The following is a 22,922-nucleotide window of genomic DNA, read 5'->3' as shown; positions in this document are numbered from 1 at the left end:
ATCAGGATGCAAAGCATCTGCCTTCAGTCCTGGGAACAGCAAGTCCCAGCAGTGCTGGCACCTCCTGCCACCGCAGGCAGCCGTTGATGGCGAGGAGGAAAGGACAGAGACACAAACAGAAGACAAAGGATGGACACAAGAGAAATAAGCCCCAGGGCTCGCTGCGGATCTTGCCCCCGGATGGAACCCAACACACTGAGCCTGCTGCCTCCCTTAGGGCTGCCCCGACGGCCTGCAAGCAAGTCGCAAGCGCGGTGCCAGCGCGGGCAGCTTCCGGGAAGCAGCAATTCCAGTGTCAAGAGCCCCAGCGGGGCTGGGGGCTGCTGCAAGGGGGCTCGCCCCCCCCCCCCCACACACGCCGGGGTCCTGGCAGCCACCTCCCAACACGGGGACCCTCCGACGGCCACGCTGTCGGCGTTGGGCCGCGGCGGGCACCAGAGGCATCGTGCCAGCACTGCACCCTAAGTGCTGATCAGGGTCCCGGCTCTCACCCGTGTCCCTCCGGGGCACCGCTCCCGAGCTTGTTACCCCGGGGTGCACAGCGACCGTCCAGCACCTCGGGACCGTGTGTGCCCAGGGCTCCCCGAGAACTCCCGTCCCCGCGGGCTGCGTGTGCTGGGGCCGGCCCTCGGGAGCCCCGCACCGCTCGGAGGCAGGGCCCGCCCCGTCCCGCCCCTGCTGCTCCGCCACAGCCCCACCACGGCCCCGGTCCGCCCCGCCCCGGCCCGGCCCGGCACGGAACAACCCGGCACGGCCCCGCCGCAGCGCCCAGGTGAGCGCCCGCCGCCCTGCACTGCTCAGCACCGGGCACCGGACGGGACGGGACGGTACGGGGCGGACCCCCGGGAGGAGAGGGCGGAGGCAGCCGGACCCGGCGGGGATCCCGGACGAGGACCCGTTCCCGGCCCCGGTAAGCGGTAGCTGGAAGGGGGGAGCGGAGGAAGAAGCCGGCGACGGGGGTATTTCGGGGTCCGTGTCCCGGGGGCTGGCAGGGGACTTGTCCCAGTCCCGCGGGGATCCCCTGTCCCCAGTGCTGTCGCTGGGGGCTGGCAGCGGTCCCCAGCCCCGGCCCGGCCCCAGGCGGCTCTTGGGGCCCTTGTCTGCGGGGGTAGAGGGGGGCTGGCAGAGGTCCAGCAGTCGCCAGGAGGGGAGTCTTGGAGGACAGGGACGGCTTCTGGGGTCGTCAAGGGTCTGAGGGGTGGCAGCAGGCAGGATTTGATCCCGCTGCTGCAGGCAGCTTGGCTTCACCTCCTGCTTATGGTGTTTGAGAAGAGGTTTGCTTTCCCAGCAGCGCCCGCCATTCCTGAACCAAGGACACCCCGGCACCCGCTGCCCCACACGCAGCTGACACAGTGCCCCTGGTCCTCGCCTGATGGCAGTGAGCAAAACCCTTTCTCCTGTGTTTTGGCAGCTGCGATGGTGACCAATCCTCCACGTGTCCTGACCGCACTAAGTGCTGAGCACCGTCGATAACCCCACACCAGTGGCACCACACAGCATGGGGCTGTTGTGGTGCACGTGTCTCTTGTTAGTGCTCACCCTAGCCTCGCTGGGTGCTGGCGCCTGGCAGTGTCCCCGCATCCCTTACAGCTCCACCAGGAACTTCTCTGTCCCCTACACACTGCCCAGCCTCGACGCTGGCAGCCCCGTGCAGAACATCGCCATCTTCACTGACCCCACCGGCCCGGTCGCTGTCTTCGTGGCCATCCGCAACCGCATCCTGCTGGTGAGCCCTGAGCTGCGCCTCCTCTCCATCCTCATCACTGGCCCTGTGGGCAGCGCTGAATGTGAGGTTTGCCGCCTGTGCCCGGCTGCTGTGGACAGCCCTGAGGACGCCGACAACGTCCTGCTGCTGCTGGACCCACTGGAACCATGGCTGTACAGCTGCAGCACAGCGCGGCACGGGCTGTGCTACCAGCACCAGCTGGAGGTGCGGAATGGCGAGGTGGCCATCGCAGCCACGCACTGTCTGTACTCAGCCATGGGCAACAGCCCCGCATTCTGCCCTGACTGCGTGGCCAGCCCCCTGGGGACCAGTGCCACCGTGGTGGCCACTTCCTACGCTTCTTTCTTCTACCTCGGCTCCACCATCAACAGCAGCGTGGCGGCGCGGTACAGCCCGCAGTCGGTGTCTGTCCGCAGGCTGAAAGGCACCTTGGATGGGTTTTCAGACGACTTCCAGTGGCTGACGGTGCTGCCGCAGTACCAGGACAACTACACCATCCACTATGTGTACTCCTTCGTGGATGGGGACCACGTCTACTTCCTGATGGTGCAGCCAGAGCGGCCAGGCTTGGGGACGTACCACACGCGCCTGGCGCGGCTCAGCACCCATGAGCGCGACCTCCGCCGCTACCGTGAGCTCGTCCTTGACTGCCGCTTCGAGTCCAAGCGGCGGCGGAGGCGCAGCGGTGAGGAGGGTGCTGAGCGGGACGTTGCCTACAACGTGCTGCAGGCAGCGCATGCTGCCCGCCCCGGCGCACGCCTGGCCCGAGACCTCGGCATCAACACCACCGACACCGTGCTCTTTGGTGCCTTTGCCGAGAGCCGCACGGAGAGCCGGGTGCCGAGAGCGGACTCGGCCGTCTGTGCCTTCCCCCTGCGCCTCCTCAACCAGGCCATGGAGGAGGGCATGGAGAAGTGCTGCGGCACCGGGCACCAGCCTCTGCTGAGGGGGCTCAGCTTCTTCCAGCCAACGGAGTACTGCCCGCACAACGTGAGTCCTCCGCCGCGCGCCGCATCCATCCTGGGGAGGCTGGGGGTCAGCTGGGATGCGGGGAGGTGGATTTGGAATGCTGGGAAGCACTGAGGAGGCAGGGATCCAATTGTGTCCCCACCCCAGGCACCCTGTGCTCGCCCAAGCTGGGTGCTACGGACACACAGCCTGGCACACGGGTGCACATTTGCTTGCCGTGCATCCCTTTCCTTAGTGCGGCTTCTCAAGGGAGCCGCTGCAGTCACCGTCCCCACGCTGGGCTGTCGGTGGACACCCTCTCCAGAGTGTTTATATATGCGGGGGAAGCCGCAGGGCTGTGGTGCTCCCAGGGCCGCTTCCACCTTCCCCCCCCAACCGCAGGGCCACCGCCTTCACTGGGCAAATAAACCAGAGGCGGAAGCAGGATTAGTCACCAGGGTTTCTCCTCCACTGCAGCCGCGGGGTGGGAACGTTGTGTCCCAGGTACAAGTCCTGGCACAGCCGGGATGGGCACAGACAGGAGCCCTGCAGGGCCCCCTCTGCAGGCAGGGTCCCGGCAAGAACCCATGACACGAGGTTTGGTGTTCGCAGCCAGGCGCAGGGCAAGGTGCAGCCAAATCCCCTCCACTTCCCGCACGCGGCTCATTGCCGCTGACTCACACCGGCAGCGGGGCGAGCCAGGGGGGCACTCCCAGCCCCACAACCGGTGGGGGGCCAGGGAGGACCCTGGACCCTCGCCGAGCTCCAGGGGTTGGAAAGGGCGAGGGCTGGATTTGGGGTGTGTGCCCTGTGGTGCTGGCAGTGATAACCACATCCAGATGTGTCGGGAGGGGAGGGCAGGATCTGACGCTGCGCGGGGGTTGCGGGAGGGGCCGAGGATGTGCTTTTTCCCCCAAAATATTCCCCGCCTGGAGGGAGTTTGGGCAATCGGCTGTCCCTGAAGTATCCTGTGGCTGGAGCTGGTGCTCACCCACGAGGCCATGGGGGGATTGGGGCACCAGGGCAGGCTTTGAGGCACTCACCCCATGCTCTGCCTCAGGTAAACCTCTCGGCACCAGTGGTCAACACCAGCTGTTGGGACAAGCCCACCCTTGTCCCTGCCGCCTCCCATAAGGTGGATCTGTTCAATGGGCAGCTGGCCGGCGTCCTCCTCACCTCCATCTTCGTCACCGCACTAGGAGACGTCACCGTGGCTCACCTGGGCACAGCAGAGGGACGGGTATTCCAGGTGGGATGGGGAGGCCGGGTGGGGTGGGGGTCCCAGCAAGGTGTGGGGTGCGCTCAGCCCCCCCGCTCTGCCCCACTGCAGATGGTGCTCCAGCGCTCCAGCTCCTACCTCCTCACCTTGGCCAACTTCTCCCTGGGAGAGCTGGGGCCGGTGCGGGGTGCCATGGGGCTGCAGAGCCACTCACTGTTCCTCACTGCCGGCACCAAGGTGAGTGTGGGGCGCGGGGTGTGTGGGGTGGGTGCTGAGTCCCGTGGGCCCTGCTCACCTCCGCTCTCTGTCCCCAGGTATGGCGCCTGAACGTCACCGGCCCCGGCTGCCGCCACTTCTCCACGTGCCAGCACTGCCTGCGCGCCGAGCGCTTCATGGGCTGCGGCTGGTGCGGCAATGGCTGCACGCACCACCATGAGTGCCAGGGGCAGTGGGTCCAGGACAAATGCCCGCCCGTCCTCACTGACGTAGGTCTGCGCCGCCATCCCCCTGCTCCGGCATCTCCCGGGCGCTTGGATGGGAGGGAGGTGGCAAATGGGGCGGCACAGCCATCACCGGGTACCTGGGGCTCAGGGTGACGCTGGTTCCTCTCCTGCAGTTCCACCCTCGGAGCGCCCCGCTGCGGGGCCGGACGCGGGTGACGCTGTGTGGAATGACCTTCCGCTCCCGGCCGGACCCCGAGCCCTGCCGCAGCCCCCGCGGAGCCTGCCGGGTGGTGGTGGGACAGCGAGGCTGCACTGTGCTGCCGGAGGAAAGCAAGAGCCACAGGTCCGTGGTGGTGCCAGGGCAGGGAGCAGCAGCAGAGGGGTCTGGGGCTGCCCCCCCAGCCTGGGGCTGACTCCCCATCACCGCCCCACAGACCCCTGCCCACCTCCCGCCGTAAAGACTTTGTGGATGTGCTGGTGTGCGAGCTGGAGCCAGGGGGGCCGGCAGCGGCAGAGGGCCCTGCTGATGTGGTGCTCACCGTGGAGGAACCCGATGGACCCTCTGGCTTCCCTGGCTTCCGTGTCCATGGCTCTGCCACCCTCGGGGGCTTCCTCTTTGTGGTATGGCCCCGCTCTGGCCGTTACCCCTATGTGGGCCAGCTGCCCCCTGGCAGGGTTTGGGGTCAGGGTTGGCTCACCTCCCACCCCAACGACCCCATTTCAGGAGCCCCGTGTCAGTGCCCTGCACCCCCCATTCGGCCCCCAGGGGGGTGGCACCCCCCTCTCGCTCTATGGCACCCACCTCTTGGCAGGGAGCAGCTGGCAGGTGATGGTCAATGGCTCCGCATGCCCCTTGGCCGGGCAGCCCAGGTACACCCCTGCCCCATCCCTGTGGGCACAGTGCAATCCCTGGTACAGGGACCCCCCTGCAGCCCTGCTGTGTCCCCCCAGCCACGGCCGCCGTGTCCCCAGGCAGGGTGACAGCACCATTCGGTGCACGACTCCTGCTGCCGGGGGCCTGGGCACAGCCCGGGTGTCCCTGTGGATTGATGGGGAGGAGTTCCTGGCACCCCTGCCTTTCCAGTACCGCCCCGACCCCTCTGTTTCGGCTGTCATTCCCAGCTGCAGCTATGAGTGAGTGCTGAGTTCCATTCCCTGCCCGGCCTCCCCACCACCCTGGATGGGCTGGGTGAGGTGATGGGGACCGCATGCACCCCAGGGACCATCTGCATGTCTGGGACTGCATGCACCCTGGGGGCTATGTGCACCCCAAAGCCCTGATCCCTGTCCGCTGTAGGGGCTCGATGCTCACCATCATCGGCACCCACCTGGACTCGGTGTATCGTGCCAAGATCCGCTTCGAAGCCAGCGGCGTGAGGACCAAACCCACAGTAAGCACCAGGGCAGGAGACCATGGCCTCCGTCCATGCCCTGCCACCCCAGTCCCTGTGCCAACCTGGTGCCAGCATTCCTCTGCCCGCAGGAGTGCGAGAGCCCAGTGTCGCCGGTGCGGGTGCTGTGCCGCAGCCCTGCATTCCCCTTCGAGAGCAAGGTGGAGATGACGCCGGGGAACCTGAGCGTGCTGCTGGACGGTGCCACCGGCCGCTGGCTCTTCCGCCTCCTCTACTACCCCCGGCCCAAGGTCTTCCCCTTGGAGCAAGAGGGTGGGCGCCTCCGCCTCAAGCCTGGTGACGATGAGATCGAAGTGCACGTATGTGGGGCAATGGGGTGAGTCAGGGTGGGGGGACCCACTGCCAGAGCCCCCGGGCTCATGGTGCTGTGTCCGCGCAGCAACTGGGGCTGGATGCAGTGGCTGCCTGCATGAACATCACCATGACAGTGGGGGGCCGGGACTGCCACCCCAATGTGCTGAAGAACGAGGTGACGTGCCGCCTGCCCCGCGAGCTGCGCCTGCCCCCGGCTGGGGCCCCCGTGGAGGTAGGCACCCCCCAGGTGGGTCACCCCCCCAGTGTCCCCCGTCCTCGCCCTGCTGAGCCCCTGCTCCCCCAGATCTGTGTGAACAGTGCCTGTGAGGCGCTGGGCTGGGTGCTGTCCCCTGCTGTCTCACTGGACCTGGCCTCCAGCCTGGCCCTGGGCATCAGTGTCACCTTCCTGGTCTGCGGCATCCTGGCTGCTGCACTGCTCCGCTGGCACTGGAGGAAGAGGAGGGGTGAGTGCTGTGCTCCCTAGGCACCCTGCAGCCCCGCAGCCCTCGCCTGCATCCCACCACCCACCCCATTGCTGCCTGCAGGGACGGAAAACTTGGAGCTGCTGGTGCAGCCTGGCCGCAGTGACCCCCCTGCCACCACCCAGCGCCCTGGCATCGACTACAGGGAGGTGCTGGGTAAGTGGGTGACACCGTCGGGGTGCTGGGGTGCTGGGTGCCTGCCCAGCCCTCACCCTGCCTGTCCCAGCAGTGCTGCCCACAGCAGGCAGTCCCGGCCCAGCACTGCCCCGGGCACGGTTCACTGGTGCTGGTACCGCTGCTGGTGCTGGTATGGCGGCTGGCGGCTCCCCCGTGCCCCTGCTCAGGGCCACATCCTGCTGCCTGGAGGACCTGCGGCCAGAGCTGCTGGAGGAAGTGAAGGACATCCTCATCCCCGAGGAGCGGCTCGTCACCCACCGCCACCAGGTCATCGGCAAAGGTGATGCAATGCCCCCCGTTTGCCCAGAGGAACTGTGGCTGCCCCATCCCTGGCAGTGTTCAAGGCCAGCTTGGATGAGGCTTGGAGCAACCTGATCCTGTGGAAGGTGTCCCTGCACGTGGCAGGGGTTTGGAACTGGATGAGCTTTAAGGTCCTTTCCAACCCAAACCAGTCTGGGATTCTGTGACCCTATGAATTTGGCCATGGCATTGCCCGCTCACTGTGTGCGGTGCCAGCTTTACACTGCCTGTCCCTGCAGGACACTTTGGCAGCGTCTACCATGGCACCTACTCGGACCCGCTGCTGGGGGACCTCCACTGTGCTGTCAAGTCCCTGCACCGTGAGTAGCACCCGCTGCCTCTGCGCGGCCCCGCGGCACGGCTTGGAGTCAGCGCTCCGCAGCTCAGCTCTCTGCAGGCATCACCGACGTGGAGGAGGTGGAGGAGTTCCTGCGCGAGGGCATCCTTATGAAGAGCTTTCACCACCCCCAGGTGCTCTCGCTGCTGGGGGTGTGCCTGCCCCGCCACGGGCTGCCCCTCGTCGTCCTGCCCTACATGCGCCATGGGGACCTGCGCCACTTCATCCGCGCACAGGAGCGGGTATGGGGGTACCCTGCAGGTGGGGGGGGGGGTGGTGGTGGTGTGGGATCAAGGTGTCCCCACTCACTGCTCCCACCCCACAGAGCCCCACAGTGAAGGAGCTCATCGGCTTTGGGCTGCAGGTGGCCCTGGGCATGGAGTACCTGGCCCAGAAGAAGTTTGTGCATCGGGACCTGGCAGCCAGGAATTGCATGTGAGTTTAGCCATGCCCGCCAGCCCCAGACATAGGGGTCACCCCATGGACCCGGGGGTGGGTATGAGGCGGTGTCTCTCCCCACCCAAAACTGGTGTCCCATAGGCTGGACGAGACACTGACAGTGAAGGTGGCTGACTTCGGGCTGGCACGGGACGTGTTCGGCAAGGAGTACTACAGCGTCCGGCGGCACCGCCACGCCAAGCTGCCCGTCAAGTGGATGGCACTGGAGAGCCTCCAGACCCAAAAGTTCACCACCAAGTCGGATGTGGTAGGCACGATCCCCATCCCTGTCCCCATCCCCACCATGCCTCCCCCCCTCAATGGCAGCTCTCTGCTCGGCAGTGGTCCTTCGGGGTGCTCATGTGGGAGCTGCTGACACGGGGAGCATCACCGTACCCCGGGGTGGACCCTTACGACATGACCCGCTACCTGCAGCGGGGGAGACGCCTGCCACAGCCCCAGCACTGCCCTGACACCCTGTGAGTGGGGCTGAGGTGGGGTGGGGGGGTTCCAGGGGGCTGCTGGTGCTGACGGGGGTGTTGGGACAGGTATGGGGTGATGCTGAGCTGCTGGGCACCGGCGCCGGAGGAGAGACCGTCCTTCACCGGGCTGGTGGGTGAGCTGGAGCGTGTCCTGGCCGCGCTGGAGGGTGAGCTCTACGTCAACCTGGCTGTCACCTATGTTAACCTGGAGCGTGGCCCCCCCTTCCCTCCTGCCCCTCTGGGGCTGTTGCCTGATGGTGAAGATGAGGATGAGGATAATAAGGAGGAGGACAAAGAGGAAGAGGAGGAAGAAGAGGAGGAAGAAGAGGAGGGGACAGCCATGTTTTGATGGAGTGCTCTGCACTGTGGGGGCCACTGGATCCCCATACACTATGGGCACGCTTGCCCTAGGAGGGATGCAGCGTGCAGCTGGGTGCTACGAGGCACTCTCCCTGTGGGATGGGTGCTGAGAGGCAGCTGAGTGCTGTGAGGTGCTCTCCCATGGCTCACACCCGGACCTTGCTGGGTGCTCCCCAGGCTTGGCCCTATAGCACAGGGTGCCATGGGGCTCTGTCCTGCACTGGCTGGGTTCTGGGGTCTCAGCCCCACAGTGACTGGGTGCTGTGTGGTCCCAGGCTCAGCCCCACAATAGTGAGCCTCTGCTGGGGGGCCGCGGCAGGTGCCATAGGGTGACCTGGCCCACCCATGGGTGCCTGGGTGTTTCCAGCCCCTTGGCTGCTGGAATGACTCATTAAAACCTACTTCTGTTTTTACCAAGCACTGGGCTGTGTCTCTGGGGGGGACCGTGCTTTGGCTGGCAGCACCCCTGTCCCCCTGTGAGGAGGGTGCTCACCCCCCATGGGGCACCCACTGTTCCCATACCAGCCATTCGAAGGCACCTGCACGCTGGTGCTGGTGTGGCCACCCCGGACCCTGTCCCCTGGTGCCCACCACGCTGGGACCACCCTATGCACCCCTGGGACCACCAGCCCCTGTGCTTAGGGGGGGACCCAGGGAGACACCAAGCTAAAGGATTCTCCTGAAAGTCCCTCTGGCTGGAGCCTGTAGCCCTGCTTGCTAGTGGTCCCAACGAGCAGTGGGTGCCAACTGTGCCCCTCACCTCTGCCCCCTTACCTGGGTGGCTGGGGGCTGTGGTGGTGATGTGGCATCTCACAGGTACAGCACCATACACCTGGTCTTGGGGTGATGGTGCCCCTCGGATCCCACTGCCCAAGGTGTGGGTCATGGTGACCATGGGATCACAGCATGATGGGTGACTGAGCATGGGATGAGGGTGTCCTTGGGACAACAGGTGCCTGGCTGTGGGATCACTGTGCTGCTGGTGTCACAGAGCTGAGGGTACAGGATTACAGCATCCATGGCATAGAGGTGCCACAGTGCCCAGGACATGGTGCCATGGTGGCAGATGTAGTGGTGCCCAGCCCAGAGTGGTACCCAGTACCAGAGAGTTACTCACCCTGCCTGTCTGCACAGGGTCGTGGTGGGGCACGCTGGATCAGGCTTGGGGGTTCCTGCTTGGTGACCGAGTGTCATTGCCAGTCTCACGTAATTACACCCTAATTGCTCCAGCTGCTGCCTGTGCAGGGGATGGTGCAGCTCGTGCCAGGCGCTGCCCAGGAGCAGGGAGAGCAGCTGAGCCCCAACTGATCCCACCGCCAGACTTTGCTCCTTTTGCTGGCACTGATGGCAGACCTCCCATCTGCGAGGAGCTCACTGACAAGGAGATCCTCCCCACCCCAAGTCTGGGGCAAGAATCCCCTAGAATGAGACCCTGGAAAAGAGGAAGCCATCGGTGATGGGCATCACTCCCCTGAGCTCACATCCAGTGCTCGGGGTGAGGGCAGGGGTGGGGATGGGTGGATGTGCAGGGGATGCTGAAACATGCCCCAGCCCCATGGCCACGGGCAGCTCTGCTTCCCGGTCCGTGGCCAGCCGTGGGGGTCCTGCAGCCGGCCCTGGCTTTAAATAAACCTTCCTCAGCTGCTCATTAAGCGGAGCCGGAGCCCGGGGCCGCGTCAGCTCCTATCAGCCAAGCTGTCCGTCTCCGCCGGTGTCTCACACCTGCACAGCTTTGTCGCCGCTCCCGCAGGGATATATTTAGCGAGGCTGGATCCCAGCATCCCACAGTTCTGGGACAGTGCCTCAGTTTCCCTGCAGTGGGGCCGTGCTGCTCTCCTGACCTAGTGTGGGTGCTCACTCAAGGCCAAGCAGCACCATTTCGGCTGCGCTGCTGAGTTGCTGTAGCAACGGAAAGGGCCCAGCACCGCATGGCTTAACGGGCTGAATCAAAGCCCGGAGGTGCTGGGGGATGCTAGATGCCAGATGGAATGCAGGGATGAATGGATGGATGGATGGATGGATGGATGGATGGATGGATGGATGGATGGATGGATGGACGGATGCATGGATAGGCACCTCAGTGTTACCCTCCTCAGCATGGGGCAGGGTGGCTGTGTTTGGTTGGCAGACGGGTGCCTGTCCCACCGTCTTATGGCACGGTGGGGCAGCCCCAGGGACTCACATGTGACAGAGCTGTCAGTGCCTGTGGTGGGGCAGTGCAGCCAGCTGCTTGTTAGCTGACAAGGCTTGCATGGTGGTGATGGTGATGTGCTTTGAGGAGGGCGCCCGCCTCAGGCTGTCATGTGTGTCCCCCCTTAAATGTGCTAGCAGAGATGACAGATTTCATGCTAATATGCATTTATCCTGCCCTAATTACGCTGCGGGAAGTGAGGAGTGAGCACCAGGCCTTCAAAGCCATGGGCTGGCATATGTCTACCCCTGTCTGTCCCTGCCTGCCTCTCCCTGCTGCCAGCCAGGTCCAGTGCTGGTGCTACAGCACAGGGGACAGGCAGGGGCCATCACAGGGTGGCATCTCACATGGCACCTAGCACCCATGCTGCATCTTGGAGGTGTCTCAGAGGTGCTGCCTGGGCTTGGGTGGGCACTCAAGTGGCACCCTGAGGTGCTGCATGGCTGGGCATGGTTGGTAGAGCACCCCGTTGAGCGGTGGGCATGTGTGGCCATGGCATGCCACGCTGTGCAGCGCCACATCGCAGCATGCCCACCCGCCACGGCTGCAGCAGAGCAGCCGGCGTCCCGCCCCGGCAGCACGCCTTGCACACACAGCACTTTAAATGTTTTATTTGGGGAAAGTGCTGTCGTTAGCAGGGATTAATTATTAAAATCGGAGCCATCTATAAAGCATGAGAGGCTGCGGGCACACGGGCAGAGCCGGGCACGGACCCGCTGCCAGCAGCGCCTGGGGATGTGCTGCAATGGCGTTTGCCCGTGCTGCCGCAATGGCACCTCGCGCACCTCGGTTCTGAGCCCCTCGTGGCAAAGCGGGTGCAAAGACTGGGTGCAGGCAATGGGTGCACCCATTCCTGTCCCCCCTTCACCTCCACCGCACCCAGGGACGGGGGCTGGAGTGGAGGACGGCCAAAACGGCGTCAAATCAGCGTCGGAGCGAAGCGGCGGTCGCGGCGTCAGCCGGGCCGGCGAGAGGTGGCAGGAGGCAGCAGGCAGCGCCGAGCTGTTTTTAGCGCTGCCGGCGCTGGGGAGCGGGCGTGAAGAGCGGCTGCCGCGGCTCCGCCGAGACGTTTATAGAAACCAGCAGGTCTTGCTAATGATGGCTGTGAGCCGCGGGGGGGGCTGACTGCACCCCGGCCCCGCACCCTGGCACCCCGGTCCTGCTGCCAGCCCTGTACCTCTGCCCTCCCATGCTCGTGCTGGCACCCCTGCAGCCATCTGGGGCTCTGCTGGCCCCCAGGGAGCTCAGATGGACCTGGGGCATCTCTGATGGTCTCTGAGGAGCTTCAGCGGTCTTTGGGGAGCTTTGGTAGCCCTTGGGGATCTCTGATGGACTCCAGAATGCTCTAGTGGTCCCCAGGCAGCTCTGGTGGGCTCCAGGGATCTGTTCTTCACCCTGAAGCCTTACAGCATATAAGACACATCTTTTCTCCTTTTCCTGTCCCTGAGAGAGCACCCACCCTCAGCCAAGGCGGCTCACCCCATCCCAGCACCTGATCAGGACCTGTGCCAGTGCTGGTCCCAGTCTTCTGCCTCAAGATCAGTTCTCTCCCAGCAAGGAGCCCCACATGAAACTCCTTGCCCTGAGCAGCCTCTCTGTGCCCTGGTCCGTACAACCACAGGTACTGCCCCAGTGAGACTCAGGGACCCCCAAAGGTCTTCCGATGGGAAGGGGAACCAAAGCCTGATGCCATGGGTGATGTCATCACAGTGATGCAGGCAGTTGCTACGGCGACTGAGCTCTCACCCCCACCAAGGCAGAGCTCCAGGTAGCAGCGCAAGCACTGGATGTGATGGGGGCCAAGCCAATGGACAGGTACAAGGCTTTGTGCGCTGTTGTCATTGACACGGGGACAGGCCACACAAGGAGCGGGCTGGCTGGGGATGAGCAGCTGCGGTCGGTGGTGCCCAGCCAGGCTGGGGGCAGCCCCGTCCTCACCCACGGTGTGGTCACTGACTGGGACGGGCTGGAGGAGCTGTGACACCGCATCCTCTACCAGGAGCTGTGTGTCTGCCCCGAGGAGGTGGCCGTGCTGGCCACGGACGCCCCGCTTTCCCCCACCGCCAACCGGGAGAAGATGGCCGAGCTGCTCTTCGAGGGCTTCGGGGTGCCGGCCATGCTGGTGCTGCCCCGCTCCCTGCTCGCCGCATACTCCTATGGGCGCACCACCGGCGTGGTGGTGGGCTCCGGCGCCGGTACCTCAGACGCGGCAGGGGTGCGGGAAGGCTACGCGCTGCCACACGCCACCTTCCGCCTGGACGTGGCTGGGGATGCCCTCACCCTCTACCTGGGCCAGCTGCTGGAGTCCCGCGGGGTCCACCTCGACACTTACCCCCTGTGCCACCTGAAGGAGACCTGCTGCTGCGTCCTGCCGTGTGCCGGGAGGCCCCAGCCCGTCACCCCCCCAGCACCTCGGGGCTGCTCCAAGAGGATGAGCGGTTCCAGTGCCCCGAGATGCTGGTGGCCCCCACGGCCCTGGGGCTGCCGGGGCCAGGGCTGCTGGAGCAGGCATCCCATAGCCTGCACCGCTGTGGGAGCCCCACCGGCAGCCCCCCACCCTGCCTGCTGCTGGCAGGGGGCACCACGCTGCTGCATGGCCTCCCCCAGCGCCTGTCAGCAGAGCTGGGGGTCCCTGCCGAGGCCGCCCCACACCGCCATGCAGCTGCCTGGCTGGGAGGGTCACTGGCCGCTGCCCTCGATGGCTTCCAGGGAGCATGGGTGCCACGGGACGTCTATGCAGAGGGCGGCCCTGCCATCGTGCACTCCCACTGCTGCTGACCCTAATAAAGGCCCACGAGTGGCAACTGGCGGCTGCACCCCTTTATTTTCTCCCTCCCCCCCTCTACCAGCCCCCCGAAAGGATGGATGGGGTTTATTTGGCCCCGTTGCCAGGCCGACACACGCAATTACCGCTGATTGCCTGACGGTTGCCATGGCGATGGCGAGCACGCAGGGATGTGGTGCCGCGTGGCGCTTGAGTCACGGCCATGCTGCACGGCCCCCCGCTGCACCCCGCTGCACCCCGCTGCACCCCACTGCACCCCAGCAGCAGCCCCCCGGCATGGGGCTGCCAGGCTAGGCTGGCCCTGGACCCCCTCCAACACTGTCTGGGGCAGAGAGGTACAGCCAGGTGTCCCTCATCCTGTGTCCCCCCCACCCGAGCAAAGGGTCCCCAGCCTTGGCAGATCCACCTTGGCAGCCTCTCGTGCCAGAAGGCCTACAGAAAATGTCACTCCAGACCAGTCAAGTCACCCTGAACCCAGCTCTGGGCTCACCATGGGCCAGTGGGAAGGGTGGTGGGTGCGTGGAGGACTGGGTGCATGGAGCACTGGATGTATGTGGTGATGAGTGCATGGGGCAGTGGGTGAGCAGGTCAGCGGGTCAGGGCACAGCAGGGACAAATGCTGGTGGGTTCAGCAGAGCTGATCATCCCAAAATGGGGCACGGGGTGATGCGAGATCTGAACCAGAGGGCAGTGATGGAACCCTGGGGCAGTTCTGCCATGGCAGGAGGCTGGTGCCAGGAGGTGCTGGGCACGAGGCAGGCTGAAGGGGCTGGAGGCACTACAGGGGACAGAGTGGCCACGAGGGGTGGAGGAGTCACAAGGGATGGAGGAGCCCATCCCACCCCTTGTGTTGTGAGCCGCTGCTGGGCAGTGCTGAGCCGTGCCGGGCGCCTGCTGGGTAATTGTGAGTTACGCTCCAGGTTCCTGCAAGGTGCAGAGATTAATAACTGCGCTGCACTGCTGCCAGCCGCTATGATTAAACTCTTGATTAGAAGCTCAAACTACAGGGCCCTGCTAATTCCCCAGCTCTCACGCGCCGTTAATTACCCAGTGCGGGTGACGATGGGCCTGGGTCTTGCGGTGGGTCAGATGCAGGGGGTACCCTTGTGCTGCATCTGCCTTGGGGTGCTGGCTGGTCTCCCTGGGAGCAGAGGGGAGATGCCAGCTTTAGGGATGGGATCCTGGTGTCTCCTGCCCATGGGTCTGCCTCACCCAAGCTTGTGGGGCTGGGGAGAGGATGTGGCCCTGTGACAGCTCAGGACCAGGCAGTTTTGGAGAGCTGGGGTTTGGTGGGTGCAGGGCAGAAGGGGAGGCGAGTGCGGGTGCAGCTCAGAAGCGGCACCATATGGGCCACAAATGCCAGTGTGCAGCATGATGCCATGCGGGAGGCTCCACGCACGCAGCTGCATTGCATGAGGAGCGAGGTGCTCTGGGAACTGGGGGAAGGGGTGGCGGGCCCTGCTGCACCCCAGGGCTGTGCTGTCCACCCTGGGCTGGCTGCCATGTCCAGGAGGTGGGCAGAGTTAACAGTATTAGGGTGGCTGATTTCTTGCCCCTTTCTTCCCCTTGGCCTGGGCTGTGGGGAATGGATAATCCCTGTCCATGGGGGAGTGAGTGGGGACGCACAACTGTGGAAGGAGGACAAAGGAAGTTGCCTGGTTCCCGTAGGATCATGGCACAGAAGTGGGACCATGTGTCTGCGTGTGTCTTCATGGTATATGTGACGCTGGGCCCACACTCAGCTCTGCTAATAACCTGCTCCTGTCCCATCTTATCCAGCCTGTTTCATCCCACCCCACTCCATCCACCCTGTCCTATTCCATCCCATCCATCCCACAACATGTCAATCCACCTTATCGTACCCCATTCTTCCCATCCATCCCATCCTACACCACCCATCCCATCTCTCTCATCTGTCCTGTCCCATCCCACCCACCCCATCCTATCCTGCACCATCCCATCCGGGGCAGGCAGCCACGGCCCAGCCCAAGGGACCCTGGTGCATCCCAGCGTTTTGCATCTCACTTCAGTCCCCACCACCTCAGTGAAGCCCACCGTGACACCAGAGCTGCACCAGGAGCCTGCAGGCTCGGTGTCCCTTTGGGTGAGCACCTCCTCGGCCGAACAGAAAGGATGGGGAGAGTGCCACGGGCTTGGGGGACATCGCAGACCGCTCTGTCTCACCCGGCTGGGCAGCAGCAGGACCTGAGCACCCCACGGGGGCTCGCGGGTATTGGCGCACCCCACACGTGGGTGCTGGTGGGGGTCCCGCGGGGTGCCCCTGACCGTGTTTACGCCCTGCCCGCGTTGCGGGGCAGCTCCGGAGCCGCGGCCGCCCCGTCCCGCCGCGCTGCGGGACTCGCCCCATCACCACGCGTGACCGTTCCCGCGGTGCCTCTCGGGCGGGGCGCGAAGTTTGGCAGTGACGTCAGGGGCGGGGCGGGGCTCTCGGCGGGGGGCGGGCCCCCGAGGTCCCGCCCCCCCAACTTGCCGCGCCGGGCGCGCGGGGCCGCGCCGCGACGGACCGACGGCTCGGCTCGACTCGGCTCGGCTCCGCACCGGCCCCGCGCGGAGGGAGCGAGGGAGGGGCGTGCGGCCCCCCCGAGCGGCGGCCCCGGGCCGCGGCCCCCCTTTGCGGTCGAAGAGGCGTGCAGGTGAGAGCGCCGCCGCGCCGGGACAGAGCCGAGCAGAGCCGGTCCGGTCCGTGCCGCGGGCGGGGGGGGGGGAGCCAGGACCGGGATGGGGGCGTTGATGGGACTTGGCACTTGTGGGCTCGGGGCTGTCCCCCACGCACCCCCCACCCCCCCATCCGCGGTGGCCCGGGGACATCGCGGCCGGTCCGTGCTCGGCTCCGTGCGCGCTCCGACGGCCGCCCGCTGCTGCCCCGTCCCTGCCGGCATCCCGCGTCCCGCAGACCCCGAGCCCCGACGGGGGCCCCGAAGTCCGGCTCCCCCCCGCGCCTCCCCGCTCGCCGCCCCCGTGCCGCTTCTGCGCGGAGCCCGGAGAGCCCCGTGACGGGGCAATGATGCTGGAGACCCTCGCCCCGCTCTCCCGCCGCCGGGCGTTTCCTTCTGGGTCCATGCTCCTCTCCCTGCAGCCCGCTCCCTTCCCGCTGCCGCATCACTCCGAGCCGGCCCCTGCCGAGACTTCGCCCGCGGTGCGCGGCCCGGGCCGCCCCTCCGCACTATCCCGGGGCTCCCCCCGCCAGCCCGGGTGCTCCTGCGGCCAGCGGGCGGCTGGCGCAGCCCCTCCGCCTGCCGTTGCCCGGCTCCCCCCTGCGCCAGCAACACTTCGGTCCGTCTCGGCCCGGCTGCGGTTTCTCGCTCTCCGCGGTACATCCTCTACCACAGATGTTGGGAGGAATGGGGGGCGACAGCGGGGACCCCCGACACAGACTCGTCCGGGGCAGCTGCAGGTGGAAGCGGGGCCGGGGCAGGAGCCCGGCCGGGGGTACCCGCGCCGTGGGGCAGATCCGGGGTTCGGGGGGCTGGGGGACCCCGCTGGTGAGGGCTGTGGGGCTGCGTCATCTCTTCGTGCCGTCCGCACCCAGCCACCCACTTCCCCGCTATTGTCTTACACCCGCTGTTGCTTCTTGCTCCCAAATTAGATGCTTCAGCGGGGGGGGATGTGCGCGGGTGCCGGTGCAGCACCCAACCTCCCCCCCCCCCCCCCAGCACCCCGGGGAGGGAGCACTCCCCTTTCACCCACTGCTTGCCTGGGTGCCCCTGCCATAGTGGGGGTACTCTCACCTGTGGGGTGCAGGTGTTGGCCCTGATGTAGGGCTGGGTGCCAGCCTCCCTTGTGGGGTACCCGGTGTACAGTGAGCCATGCCTCAAGCCAGCCTGGGACCAGCAAGGGTGCCGGTGCTCAGCCCCAGCAGGATGGGTCCCTGCTAAATGAACGGGAACTAATTTTATGAGCGCAGATTAGCTGATCACTCGCAGAGACAGCAATAAAATCCTGATATATCATCCCGCCCGGGTCCCCTTCCTGGCTAATCCTGGCATCACGCCATTGGCGCTGGCAGCCTGCCCGCAGGACAGCCTTACCCCTGCCAGCACTGAGCCTGCCACCACGCCAGCAGCTGCCGGGACAGCCCTTGTGCTCCTCTGCTGGGCATGGTGGCACGGCAGAGCTGGTGTCATGCAGCACAGGGTCATGGAGGTGCCAGGCAGGGCATATTTGCTGGGAAGGCTGTTGGATGTGATGAGCGTGGGCTGGAAAGCCTCAGCCGGTCTGTGCCATGGGTAAGGGTGTCCCATGGGTGCTCTGCTTCTCTTTTGGGACTGAGTGCACCCTTAGCGGGACAGGGATGGGTGCTTTTGCCCAACATGGGCTTTTCGGCAGGAGGGTGCCTGGGTGTCGGGTAATGTGGGAGCACCCATCCTGCAAGCATTGCTCAGGCAGACACAGAGGCAAGTCAGCCCCAAGGGGTGGAAGCAGGAAGGAGCATGCCCCCATTCTCTGGCTCACTGCACCCACATCCCACCCAGGTTTGGGGTCAGTCACCCTAGGGAGTGCTCAGGTGCATGTCCTGGGTGCTGCAGGCAGGATCACCTTCCTCCTGGGGCCTGCGTGGCAGGAACGGTGCCGTGCACCCGCAGGTGGGTCGAGCGCTGCTGGGTGCTGCCCGTCCCTGCCCCCTCCTCCCAAGGATGTGCCGCTTTCTGCATCTCCAGCTCCCATTGCCATAGCAACAGGCTCGGCGCTTGGGTACCCGTGATGCCGACTCCGCATCCCGCACTGCCATCCTGCCCGTGGCCCGCCAGGGCCCAGGCGTTGCTGCCATGGCACTACATGATGAGGCGGGCACAGCACAGTGTGGTGGTTCAGGAACTTCAGGATCGGGCAATGTGTGCCCTCAGCGTTGTGCCAGCATCCCATTGCAGGGCCCCACTCAGGCCCTTCCAAGAGGGCTAGTGGAGCTAGGTAGCCCTGTCTCCTTCTGAGCCATCAGAAAAGAACATCTGCTGAGATTTCCTCCCAGTAACAGGATGGGAAAGGGGAAAAAATTACTTTATGGGGCCCATTTTTTGCTGGAATGCGTCTTAGCAGGGTCTGGCTTTGAAGGGTTCCTAGTAGGAAAGCAAGGGGCAAAATGTCCTTCCTAAAGGGCTGGAGGAGCCAGTGTGTTCCATGGCTGGTGTTCTGTCTGCTGCCAAACCGGGGTGCTGCGGTTGGGCCACTGCAGCTATTAGGGGACAGGGAGTTGAGGCTGGTGTAACTCATTGCACATGTGATGTTGTGTGGCGATGCTCTGCTGGCGGAAGAAGAAATGTCAACGTGGGGCACAACTGGGCTGAGAAATGAGAAAGGGTCTGTTCTCCTCTGCTGCCTCCCCAGCGTGTGCTCCGAGCTCTGCGCTAGCCCTGGCTACTTAAATCATTACCGATCTGCAAACAGGGGCCAGAAGGGCTGGCCACCGGCAGCCCGAGCCCCAGCAGAGCAGCTGGATGCCACAGGGCTGAACATACATTGGTGAGGCTGGGCATGTGGTGGCCAGCGGCGGCCAAGAAGCACCAGCAGCCGCTGCGCTTCGTTAGGCTTCACATTAATTAGTACAGCTACAGGGGCTGGTGGTGCTGGGTGCTCAAAGCCTCTCCCTGCCCTGCCAGCACCGGGCCCTGCGATGCCGTTTGGCTGCGTGACGCTGGGAGACAAGAAAGATTATAACCAGCCGTCCGAGGTGACCGACAGATATGACCTGGGCCAAGTCATCAAAACGTGAGTTGGTCCCTTCCCAGACCCACGGTGCCTAGGGGACCCCAACCCCCTGCATGTCCTGAGCTTAGCGGGGGGGGGGGGGATGCTTTCAGGGTGCTGCTCCCCAGCTGGGATAGGCAGGGTGCATTTTGGGGTGGCTGTCCCCTCCTTTGTCCCTCTCACTGGTGGGCACTCACCACCACCTCTGAGGAAGGCAGCTGCTGCCAGCTGCAGCTGGGTGGCTCCCCATATCCCTCCCCCCAACATTGCAGGAATCCTGCATGATCCTGGCTCCCCCGAGCACTCCAGGAAGCAGGAGGGCTCTGCTCCAGCAAAAGAAAGTGCATCTGGGGGTGGGAGCGGAGCGCTTCTGCTTCTCCCCAACTTTTATTGCCGTGCTGGGGGACCCTCTAGAAAGCGCTCCAAAACCTGGAACCTTCAGACTCAATGAGAGTGGTTTGACCCCAAAATATGCACCAACATTTTTCCCATTGGCCTCTAAAACACTGGGACCACATGGCCGTGGGTCACACCTGGCAGGGTTACACTGGGCATCTTGTTGGGTGCTGGCAGAGCTCTGCTCCAATCTTTGGGCAGCCTATCCCAAAGCCCATGGGTCTCAGCTTCCATGCACCTAGGGCAGATGCCACAAGGGTTTTGGCACAGCCAAGGTAGCTGGAAAGCCAAAGGCTTTGTTGGAGCGGTGCTGAGGTCCGTCCCCCCCGCCCCCATCCCGGGGGCTTCCTGCAGCTCTGGCTTGGCTGATGGGCTGGAGCACCATTAATAATAGAACAGACCTATTGCAGCATCCCCCTGCACCAGTGCGTCTCCCCTTTTCTCTTCCTGACTGCAGCACTGACATTAATGCCGGGGTGTGCTGCTGTTCCTCCGCGGCACACGCAGCAGGTCCTGCCCTGGCTGTCATGGGGAGGGGGCCTTTTAATCAGCAAAATTCCCCCTTCCCTATAAGTTTGATTATTCCCCATCAGTTCCTTTTCACTGCCCTCTTTCCTCCATGCTATGGAGAGGATTTTAGCCGCAGCTTCCTTCCACTCCTGCAGCATCTCCCCTTGCCGGTGGGATGGGGTGGTGCTGGGGACCACCTGAACACCTCAAGCTCCCCAGGAGGGTGATGCTGTGGGTGCTCTTACAGGGAAGAGTTCTGTGAGATCTTCCGGGCCAAGGAGAAGTCAACGGGGAAGCTGTACACCTGCAAGAAGTTTCTGAAGCGGGACGGGCGGAAAGTGCGGAAGGCAGCCAAAAACGAAATCATCATCCTCAAAATGTGAGTGCTGGGACTGGGGTTGGCTCCCATGCCGCGGAGCAAAGCAGGGACCCCCACCCATGCCCCTATTTCTCCATAGGGTGAAGCACCCCAACATCCTGCAGCTGGTGGATGTCTACATCACCCGCAAGGAGTATTTCATCTTCCTGGAGCTGTAAGTGTTAGGGGTGCAGGGGGGGCTGGCTGGGGCTGCCCCAGGGGTGGGTTTTGGAAGAGCTGCTGTTGGCAGGGCCACCGGCCGGGAGGTCTTTGACTGGATCCTGGACCAGGGCTACTACTCGGAGAAGGACACCAGCAACGTCATCCGGCAGGTGCTGGAGGCTGTTGCCTACCTGCACTCACTCAAGATTGTCCACAGGAACCTCAAGGTCGGTGGTGGTGGGGTGGGAGCACCCATGGGTGCTGGTGTGCCCCCAAGCCCGGCACTCACAGCCCCTGCTCCGGCAGCTGGAGAACCTGGTGTACTATAACCGCCTGAAGAACTCCAAGATCGTCATCAGTGACTTCCACCTGGCCAAGCTGGAGAACGGGCTCATCAAGGAGCCCTGTGGCACCCCCGAGTACTTGGGTGGGTGAGAGCCGGGTGGACAGGCAGCACAGCTGGGGTCCCAGCAAATCCCTGCTTCTCCTTGCTACCCTGGGGACCAGTTCTGGGGGCTCCCATTAGGTCCCTTCCAATGGTCATGGGTGCTCCTAGTGGATTCCCTCTGTTGCTCATCACCCGTGGGCTGATCCTGGGAGCCCCTGGTGTGTCCCTCTCCACCCCATCACCCCAGGGGCTGATCCTGGGTGCTTCCAGTGGGTCCCTCTCGCTCCCTGTCACACCAGGGGTTGATTCTGGGTGCTCACAGTGGGTCCCATTCTCTCCCCATTACCCCAGGGGTTAATCCTGGGTGCTCCTGGTGGGTCCCTCTGCGCCCCATCGCCTTGGGGACGAGGCACCAGGGGGTTGGGGACCCCAGGGCAGGGCCACTCTCTTGTCCCTCACAGCTCCGGAGGTGGTGGGGCGGCAGCGGTACGGGCGGCCGGTGGACTGCTGGGCTATCGGTGTCATCATGTACATCCTGTGAGTGCAGGGTGAGGGATGGGGTGGCTGTGGGGGGCTGTGGGCCATGACCGGGGCTGAGTCCCCCAACACTGCCCCCCAGCCTTTCGGGGAACCCCCCCTTCTATGAGGAGACGGAGGAGGAAGACTACGAGAACCACGACAAGAACCTCTTCCGCAAAATCCTGGCCGGGGACTATGAGTTTGACCCTCCATACTGGGACGACATCTCGCAGGCGGGTGAGCCCCACGGTGTGGGGGGAACACATGGGGTGCCTCAGTGTTCCCCCCAGGCACTGACTTCCTCACGCTGTACCCTCAGCCAAGGAGCTGGTGACCCGCCTAATGGAGGTGGAGCAGGACCAGCGGATCACGGCGGAGGAGGCCATCTCCCACGAGTGGTGAGGGGCGGAGGGGGCAGACGGGGCACTGGGGGGGGGGGGGGGGGCTGGTGGGGGCCGCTCACCCTTCCTCACCTCCCCAGGATCTCCGGCAACGCCGCCTCTGACAAGAACATCAAGGACGGCGTCTGTGCCCAGATCGAGAAGAACTTCGCCCGGGCCAAGTGGAAGGTGAGTGGGGGTGCCCCGTGCCTCAGTTTTCCCTCCCGGCCGACCCCAGTCCCCCGGCACGGGGCTGTCAGCCTCGGGGGTTCCCGGCCCCAGCGAATCCCGCAGCCTCCAGCAGGCATCTGCGGTGGGGAACCCGACTCCGCGGTGAGGGGCCCGGGGGCAGCGGAGCACCCGTGCCCGACGGCTCCTTGCCTCTCCCCACGCAGAAAGCGGTGCGAGTGACCACGCTCATGAAACGCCTGCGGGCGCCCGAGCAGGCGGAGACGGGCCCGGCCTCGGCTTCGGCCTCGGCTTCGGGTCCGGCCCGGGCCGCGGGTCCAGCCTCGCTCCTTGCCCGCGCCGCCGCCGCTGCCAAGGACAATGCGGCCTCCGCTGCTCCCAGCCCGCCGCCCGCCGCCGCGCAGCCCGAAGCCCCCGGCACGCCGCCCGCCGAGCCCACCACGTGTAACGGGGAAGGGGCTGCCGCCGCCGCCGCCGAGCCCCCCAGCGAGCAGACCGGCTGAGCAGCGGCGGCCCCGGCACCCCCCTTTGTACATAGCCCCGGCATGGCCCCCGCGCCCCCGCCTGCGCCCCCTTTTCTACGTGCCCCGACGGAGAGCCGGCCGCGGGGCAGAGCCCTGCATGGAGCCCGTCCGACCCGCCTGTATCTGGCAAATAAAGACCCCGCTGAGGACAAACTGAGACAGCACCAGCGCCGCCTGCACCGTCTCTCTGTGGGGCGCG

General features: G+C 65.1%; 3 protein-coding genes across 5 annotated transcripts; all 3 read left to right on the top strand.

The window, feature by feature from the left end:
- Window positions 1-808: 808 nt before the first annotated feature.
- Window positions 809-9,031, top strand: MST1R (macrophage stimulating 1 receptor). 3 transcript variants are annotated; one of them, XM_057407643.1, is made up of 21 exons: window positions 809-910; window positions 1,412-2,716; window positions 3,735-3,923; window positions 4,005-4,130; window positions 4,208-4,378; window positions 4,510-4,679; window positions 4,771-4,957; window positions 5,061-5,206; window positions 5,309-5,470; window positions 5,634-5,727; window positions 5,820-6,047; window positions 6,128-6,274; window positions 6,347-6,506; window positions 6,588-6,680; window positions 6,754-6,981; window positions 7,241-7,321; window positions 7,399-7,580; window positions 7,664-7,773; window positions 7,879-8,044; window positions 8,119-8,255; window positions 8,325-9,031. In XM_057407643.1, exons 2-21 carry the CDS (start codon window positions 1,499-1,501, stop codon window positions 8,605-8,607), a joined length of 4,278 nt encoding a protein of 1,425 aa, XP_057263626.1. In that variant the 5' UTR covers window positions 809-910; window positions 1,412-1,498; the 3' UTR covers window positions 8,608-9,031. The 3 variants fall into 3 exon arrangements, with proteins under 3 accessions (XP_057263626.1, XP_057263625.1, XP_057263624.1); XM_057407642.1 differs by having other exon boundaries at window positions 5,288-5,470; XM_057407641.1 differs by having other exon boundaries at window positions 5,288-5,470; window positions 6,128-6,506.
- Window positions 9,032-12,566: 3,535 nt separating this feature from the next.
- On the top strand, window positions 12,567-13,888 carry LOC130598422 (uncharacterized). The gene has a single exon (XM_057407838.1). It carries the CDS (start codon window positions 12,887-12,889, stop codon window positions 13,886-13,888), a length of 1,002 nt encoding a protein of 333 aa, XP_057263821.1. The 5' UTR covers window positions 12,567-12,886.
- Window positions 13,889-16,072: 2,184 nt separating this feature from the next.
- On the top strand, window positions 16,073-22,835 carry CAMKV (CaM kinase like vesicle associated). The gene is made up of 11 exons (XM_057407668.1): window positions 16,073-16,248; window positions 19,210-19,318; window positions 20,451-20,582; window positions 20,662-20,736; window positions 20,812-20,950; window positions 21,030-21,150; window positions 21,573-21,648; window positions 21,731-21,867; window positions 21,950-22,028; window positions 22,112-22,199; window positions 22,406-22,835. Exons 2-11 carry the CDS (start codon window positions 19,224-19,226, stop codon window positions 22,700-22,702), a joined length of 1,239 nt encoding a protein of 412 aa, XP_057263651.1. The 5' UTR covers window positions 16,073-16,248; window positions 19,210-19,223; the 3' UTR covers window positions 22,703-22,835.
- The last annotated feature ends 87 nt before the right edge of the window (window positions 22,836-22,922 follow it).

Source organism: Pezoporus wallicus, unplaced genomic scaffold (assembly GCF_028554395.1).
Source record: "Pezoporus wallicus isolate ANWC-B61680 ecotype Strahan unplaced genomic scaffold, APGP_CSIRO_Pwel_v1 contig_3568, whole genome shotgun sequence".
NCBI classification, from domain to species: Eukaryota; Metazoa; Chordata; class Aves; order Psittaciformes; family Psittacidae; genus Pezoporus; species Pezoporus wallicus.
Note: the sequence above shows the minus strand (reverse complement) of the source record. Positions and strands in the feature narration are given on the sequence as shown.